The 8,069-nt window shown below is 39.0% G+C and overlaps 1 protein-coding gene across 1 annotated transcript; it reads left to right on the top strand.

Annotated features, from left to right (window-relative positions):
* The first annotated feature begins 1,924 nt into the window (after positions 1-1,924).
* LOC122653711 (MDIS1-interacting receptor like kinase 1-like) lies at positions 1,925-5,890 on the top strand. Its single transcript, XM_043847646.1, has 2 exons — positions 1,925-4,937; positions 5,347-5,890. The coding sequence occupies exons 1-2, from the start codon at positions 2,267-2,269 to the stop codon at positions 5,754-5,756; spliced, it is 3,081 nt and encodes a 1,026-aa protein (XP_043703581.1). The 5' UTR covers positions 1,925-2,266; the 3' UTR covers positions 5,757-5,890.
* The last annotated feature ends 2,179 nt before the right edge of the window (positions 5,891-8,069 follow it).

Genomic DNA, 8,069 nt, shown 5'->3' with positions numbered 1-8,069 from the left:
TGCGCGCAGGATAACATAAAAAAATATATATATTTCAGGTGAAGCAGCTTCGTCCATGGCAATAGTGAGTGTACCTTCCAATAATGATGATTGAAGCCTCTTCCCCACGAAGCTGCCCCTTCACATGGCCTCCATGGCTCACACCACACCATTTTAAAAAATGAAAAAAGAAATAGAGACAATAAACTCCTCTCCCATTTTAAAATGCGCCGGGTCACATGTGTGCATGTGAAATTAAGCAGTTTTTTCTTTATGAAGAGTGGCGGTTGGTGGGCTCAACTCAACTCTCCACGGCTCCACCATTCCATGATTGATGAACACCTTTCATAAATTTGCTTCCTTTCCACTAATCTCTCCTCTCACTGTACTAACAACACTAAACAATTTCAGTTAATTTGGTTTCTTTCTAATTTGGTTGTACCCTTTAACATGAATAGATTCGGCTTTGCTCATTAATGTTTGGCTTTCATACTAACTCACTTTATTATCCATATTCTTCTAGTTAATGGAAGATTAGTGTGTTTTCTATATTTGTATGACTTAAAATAATCCATATATATACTTAGTTAATTTGGCTAGTTTAGTTGCTGAGTGTGTTTAAAATATTCCATGGGTTAAGAGTAAATATAATTAGGGATGTAAACGGATCGGATTCGGCTCAGATAGTACTATATCCGCATCCCCATCTGATTAGCTTTCGGACAGATTCGGATAGTGCTAAACGTAAACGGACATGGATATGGATCAGATATTTTATCCGTTTACATGTAAATATACCTTTTTTGGATAGCTATAGCCTATCTGTATCCATTTAGTTTTCAAATGAATTCGGATAGTGCTAAACGAATACGTTCACAGATACAGAAACGGATTTCCGCTATTCATTTACATCCCTAAATATAGTCCACTAATGTAAATGACCGTTCAATAATAGATGTTTCACCCTTGAATAACTTTTGCTATGATTGAAAGGTTGGTTGTTCCCTAGACTTGATAATGTCCAAATCTTGATTACATTGGTAATGCTGTAAAATGACATTTGCCTGCAACAGTTGATCTTCCTTGTACTTGTAACTCATCTATTTCTTAGCATGGAAGCTCAGGTCCTTCCTCTGCATCATTTGACCATGTAGTTACTTTGGATTCCTCACCAATGTATAAATATTTATATTGGTAATGATTATATATTCAATCTAATTAGGATATATAATGCTTTAAACCTCTACTTTAGAAGAAAAAATATACCATGTGGAAGAAACAGTCATGTGTGGGGCATAATTTATCTACAAATAAGAGCCTTTGGCGTGAGCTACTGATCCAAAGATCCATTATTGATGGGTCCCTGAGTGAGTAATGTTAAGTAGTGGAGGTTAGAAGAGCAAATTTACATTGGTGCAGCACATATATTGTTAGAACAAGCATCAAATAAAACACGAACAAAAACGAAAAACTGAACAAGATGACACAGAGATTTAATATGGTTCACAAAGGGCGAAGGCGAAAATGTTTCACTATGTAAATTGGAGAAAGTTACCATGGAGATCTCTCAAAAACTCCCAGAAACGATAATGTTGCTCTCTCCCATAAACCCTAAATCGAAACATCCCAAATCTCACTCTCTTTACAAGAAAGCGGATAAAGAATATAAATACTCCTCCATCGGATCTGGTCTATCCATCGGGTCCCAAGCCCTCCGCTAACATCACAGATCTCAGAAAAAATTCCATTTGGATCACCGTCATTCTTCAAAACAGGTACAAGAATTAGAGGCATACATAACATATATGCTCTAGCATTACTTCAGAACTTCTGAATTATAATTTAACAGATTAAAATTCTCATTTAGGTAGACAAAAAGAAGAGAAAGGAGTTAAACGAAAAAAGGGGGTTTACTGTTATTACCCACTTAGCCATTTAGGTTGACTATGATCATGGAAGGAGAAGAATCAGATGATAAAAAATTGTAAGAGAAACTTGGACACATTCTCTCCATGTTTAATGTCAGGATGGTTTTCAATAAATCCAAAGCTTTCCAGTCATTAGATGAAGAGTAACAGCTGTTGCAGAACCCAAGATCTCACGAGCTTACAAAAAACTAATCCCATATTTTAATCACACAAACTCGCATTAATCTTCTCAGACCTCTCTCCTTGTATATCAGTCTCTCCTTTCCCACCCACTACCTCCTATACCTCTCTAATCTCCTGTTGTGATTTAGTAATGAGAATGGCTGAAAACTAAAGATAGAAAGAAAGAGGAGAAGAACATGGAAATGCAGACCCAATTGCTGTTCTTCTTCTGTTATATTTGCCTTTCTCTTGTTTTGATCACAGAGACGGCGCCCATTGTTGTATCAAACGATGAAGTGTCGGCCTTATTATCGATAAAGAAGAGCCTTATCGATCCAATGCAACACCTCCAAGACTGGAAGCTGCCAACCAGTGTGTCTGCAGATCACTCAATCCACTGCAATTGGACTGGAGTTTGGTGCAACTCTAATGGTGCTGTTGAGAAGCTTGATCTCTCCAACATGAACCTCAGTGGCAGTGTATCCAATAACATCCAATGGCTACACAGTCTCACTGACCTCAACATTTGCTGCAACGGGTTCTCATCATTGTTGCCAGAATCTATATCCAATCTTACCCAACTCAAGTATTTTGATGCCAGTCAGAACAACTTCATGGGTGGATTCCCAGCAGGTCTTGGCAGACTTGCAGGACTTGCAATTGTCAATGCATCCAGCAACAACTTCTCAGGTCTTCTCCCTGAAGACCTTGGAAATGCGACATCACTGGAGAGCCTAGATTTCAGAGGGAGCTTCTTTGAAGGTTCGATCCCTATATCTTTCAAGAATTTGAAGAAATTGAAGTTCCTTGGTCTTTCAGGTAACAACCTCACAGGGCAAATACCAGGAGAGCTTGCGGAGCTTTCATCACTAGAGACTATCATTCTTGGATACAATGGGTTTGAAGGTGGACTTCCAGCAGAGTTTGGTAGTCTCACCAATCTTCAGTATCTCGACTTGGCGGTTGGAAGTCTCAGCAATGAGATTCCAGCTGAATTAGGAAAGCTGAAGAAACTGAAAACAGTGTTCTTATACAATAACAACTTTAAGGGAAGGATTCCACCCCAAATTGGGAACATTACATCGTTGGAGTTATTGGATCTTTCCAATAACCAGTTCTCGGGAGCAATTCCAGCTGAGTTAGCTGATCTGAAGAATCTTCAACTATTGAATCTGATGTGCAACCAATTGACAGGTTCAGTTCCGATTGGGCTCGGTGATCTTGCACAATTGAAGGTCCTGGAGCTCTGGAACAATTCTTTGACAGGTCCTCTGCCAATGAACCTTGGGCAGAATTCATCACTGCAATGGCTGGATGTATCATCAAACTCATTCTCTGGTGAGATTCCTCCTGGTTTATGCAATGGTAACAACCTTACCAAACTCATTCTCTTCAACAATGCATTCTCAGGTCCAATCCCAACTGGACTATCATCATGTCTCTCATTAATCCGACTTAGGATGCAAAACAATGTTATTTCTGGAACCATTCCACCTGGACTAGGAAAGCTTGAGAAGCTTCAACGTTTGGAGTTAGCCAACAATAGTCTCACTGGTGAAATACCAGGTGACATCTCCTCATCAATGTCACTTTCATTCATTGACTTCTCCCAAAATCATCTACAATCATCTCTTCCTTCCAGCATTCTTTCAATACCAAATCTTGAAAATTTCTTGGCTTCCAACAATAACTTGGAAGGTGAAATCCCAGATCAATTCCAGGACTGCCCAAACCTTGCCGTGCTTGATCTATCAGCAAACCGTCTCACCGGAAGCATTCCAGCAAGTATTGCCTCATGTGAGAAGCTGGTGAATCTGAACCTTGGGAACAACCAGCTTACAGGAGAGATTCCAACAGAAATCGCAATGATGCCCACATTAGCCATTCTTGATCTGTCCAACAATTCTCTTACTGGTATGCTACCAGATAACTTTGGTAGCTCACCAGCCTTAGAGATGCTCAATGTGTCCCATAATCAGCTTGAGGGTCCTGTTCCCACAAATGGCATTCTGAGGACAATAAGCCCAGATGATCTTACAGGCAATGCTGGTCTCTGTGGTGGGATTCTCCCTCCATGTTCTCAAAGCTACCAAACAAAATCGTCAAGCAGAAGGATGATGCACATCAAACACATAATTGCAGGATGGCTTATCGGAATTTCATCCGTTCTCGCTATTGGGTTTGCAGTTTTTGGTGGACGAAAGTTGTACAAGACATGGTATTTCAATGGAAGCTGCTTCAGAGATAGATTCGATATAGGCAATGGAGAGTGGCCTTGGAGATTGATGGCATTTCAGAGACTTGGGTTCACAAGTAATGACATAGTAGCATGTATTAAGGAATCAAATGTGATTGGTATGGGTGCAACTGGGATAGTCTACAAAGCAGAGATTCAACGGCCACATACAGTTGTAGCTGTTAAAAAGCTGTGGAGGTCAGGAGCTGATATAGATATTGAGGCAGGAAGCACTGATGATATGGTGAGAGAAGTGAATCTCCTAGGAAGGCTTCGACATAGGAACATAGTGAGATTACTGGGCTATGTTCACAATGACACTAATGTGATGATGGTATATGAGTACATGCAAAATGGCTGCCTTGGGGAGGCATTATATGGCAAACAGGCCGGCAAATTGTTAGTCGACTGGGTGTCACGATATAATGTCGCCGTCGGTGTCGCCCATGGGCTTGCCTACCTCCATCATGACTGCCACCCATCAGTCATCCACCGAGATGTTAAGTCTAACAACATATTGCTTGATGCAAATCTAGAGGCAAGAATTGCTGATTTTGGATTGGCAAAGATTATGGTTCAGAAGAACCAGACGGTATCGATGGTCGCCGGATCCTACGGATACATCGCTCCTGGTGAGTTCCTATGTATACTAAGTATCAACTTACCTAAGATTAATTCATCATTTATCACTTTTTCTCTAACAGTACAGTACACACTATAGTAACTGTTTTACCCAACTATTTAGCCCATCTAGGCTCTCATACTACCATCATTACTAGTTTAAATTTTTAATAGATATGCATGTTTGGTTTTGCACAATCTCTATTTTACTAATCATCTTAATATAATCAACAATAACTGTAAATTGCAGGGGAAGGTGAAAGGAATCCACCATTCAATGTTAACATTACTAAACTATATAGATTGGATTGAATAATTGATATGATAATGTTTTAGTCACAGAAAACAATCACTAACTCCATAATGATTCTTAAATTTCTATGATAGTTTTGTCTCTGACTTCTCATTCTACCATGGCAGAATATGGATACACACTGAAGGTAGATGAAAAAAGTGACATATACAGCTATGGTGTTGTACTTATGGAGCTTCTTACTGGGAAAAAGGCCCTAGACCTTGAGTTTGGTGAATCTATTGACATTGTAGAATGGGTTCGTGGGAAAATTAGAAACAACAGAGCATTAGAAGAATCACTAGACCAAAGCATAGGTAGTCAGTGCAAACATGTTCAAGAAGAGATGCTTTTAGTCCTTCGTATCGCACTTCTGTGTACTGCCAAGTCCCCAAAGGACAGACCTTCAATGAGAGATGTTATAACAATGCTCGGAGAGGCGAAGCCCAGGAGAAAAAGCAGTAGCAGTACTTCTGGCACAAATGCTATCAAAGATAAACCAATCTTTAGTACCTCACCTTTAACAGCCCTTCTGTAAGAGCATAAGCCCTGTTTCCTCTGGCTGTTCTTTTGTTTAATTCTCCTTTTGTATGTAGCTTTTCTCTTTCTTTTTCATTCTTTTTTTCCCCCCTCTTTCCCCATTAATGTATGTATCATCAATCAGGTTGGTGTTGTCTAGGGGATGCAGGGGTACAATATTTTTTCTTTTTCTTTCCTTTAATTGATTTTCTTTAATAAAGTTCCAGTTGTGATGTCCTTAGTTTTCAGTTACTACTTGTGATGTCCTTAGTTTTCAGTTCCACTTGAGATGTCCTTAGTTTTCAATTACTACCATAAAAATAGGATCTTATCATGGTATGCCAGAGTACTTTCCCATTCTTGTGATGTAACTCTTATGTTTCTTTCTGGCTTCTCCATGTTTTTTTTAACAAATTTGGACATTGGATTGTATGATAAAACCACAGCCATGTTTTCTTTTAAAGGTTGTTTATAAATGAGATCTGACATGACTGTTTTGCAAGAATCCTTCTTTGAAATTTTTTAAAAGTTAGTTAAAATCTCCTATCTTGAATTATTTTGAATTATGGTTATCAGACATAATTCCTATAAAGCAGGGGGTAAGGCTGTGTACATTTGCCCCTCCCAGACCCTGCAGTTGGCCTAGTGCACTGAGTTGCTCTTTTAATTATGGTTCTCCAGCATAAAACAGAGTTGAGCAGGAACCTTGGATTTCCTTCATTTTGAGGGTTCCTTGTGTTGCACATAATGAATCCAATACGAACCGGTCGATTCAAATTTACTGGTATTGATAGTGGTTGACTCTGATCAATTCCGGTTGAGATTGTACGGAAATATTTTGTTCGAGTTTGGATCACCACACAACTGCTCATACAGAGGTAAGTTGCTTCAGCTCAGGGTTCATTAACAAAATTTAACTAGCAGTTAGTTAAACTTTACTAGCTATAAGTTGCAACCCAGCATTGCTACTTCAGTTCACTATCGAAACAAAATTTAACCAGGCCAATAATTAAAGCTTAAGGTTTAAGGAATGTTCGAATAGTATAAGATCTTTTTGTGATGAATTAGTTTTCAATTTTAATATTGTCTTTGTTGAGGGTATGATGTCTTGTATTCTGTCGCTCAGATTTGTGGACTGATTCTGAAGAGCTGTTAAGAGACCGTAGCCCAAAGGGTCCAAACCCGGAGGAATCGGCCCACTTTGGGATTGGCCACAACAGGTCTCTTTATAGGAAAAATGAAGCCTGGTACGAGGTGATACAGGTTGAGTGTTATGGAGTATGTTAATGTCTCTAAATCTGATAAAAATTATGCAGAGCAAATTATAAGCACTGGCCTGCAAATTTCTACAAGTAGTGACTCATAGGCTTTTCTTTCCATTCCTCATGATCCAACTCATCACGAATTAAAAAATTGCTTGGCAACATGCATTTGAGCATATGGACTCAATATGTTTAATGCAGAACTTTCAATCAGAGACCCACCTGAGATGAGCTAGAAACTATCCACACAAAAACATGTGAATTTCAGCAACTCTTTGTTTTTGGCCTTTTGCTTTGGGATGGATTCTCAGATTGGCATTGCAAAGAACAACCCTAACCAATTAAGCCATGCCGAAGCTCTGATTGTGTACAATATTTAACCTGTCCACATCAGAGAAACAACTGCCACTTTGCAATTCCAGGGCTATGTTTGATGACTTGTCCAAAAGCTGGACATTTGGCTACCAAAAGTCTGAAAAAGCCAAATGGTGCACAAACACTTACCCCCCACCCCCAAGGTAAGCATGTGACTTCTCATCCCATCTCATCAAACATGGGATCCCTAGCATCAGAAATCCCATAAAATAGGGTGTTGTAATAAGAAGAAAAAAAATTATCTGAGATGTGATTAGACAGTAAGGTTACAGTCAGTGTATAATTAGCAATTTCAATCCAAACTTGTAGTTTCAGCTCTCTAATGGATCCTACAAGCTCATTGCAGGCTTGATTATGGTTCTGCTCACTAGCATACTTGGATGAATTTAAAAAATAAAAAAGAACTTAAGATGGTGGGTCTCCTCTTCACTCATGAATAATTAGATAAAAAGAATAGAAAACCAAAAAAGAAAGTAACTTTAAGGGGAAACAAATGAGAGATTCCCTAGATGCCAAAACAAAATTAAGTTAAAGACGGTTCTTCCTTTAACTTCATTTTCTAATAGTGAAGGATCTAATGGATAGCCATCAATCTTATTCGAATTCCAGATTAAAGGAGTTTCTCAATCAAATGGAGAATCCACTGTAGGTTTGCACCCACCATGCAATGGAACTCCAGAAGATCTAGAAATCAT

The sequence above is a fragment of the Telopea speciosissima genome, chromosome 3 (assembly GCF_018873765.1).
Source record: "Telopea speciosissima isolate NSW1024214 ecotype Mountain lineage chromosome 3, Tspe_v1, whole genome shotgun sequence".
NCBI lineage: Eukaryota > Viridiplantae > Streptophyta > Magnoliopsida > Proteales > Proteaceae > Telopea > Telopea speciosissima.
This window is presented reverse-complemented; position numbering and strand designations above follow the sequence as displayed.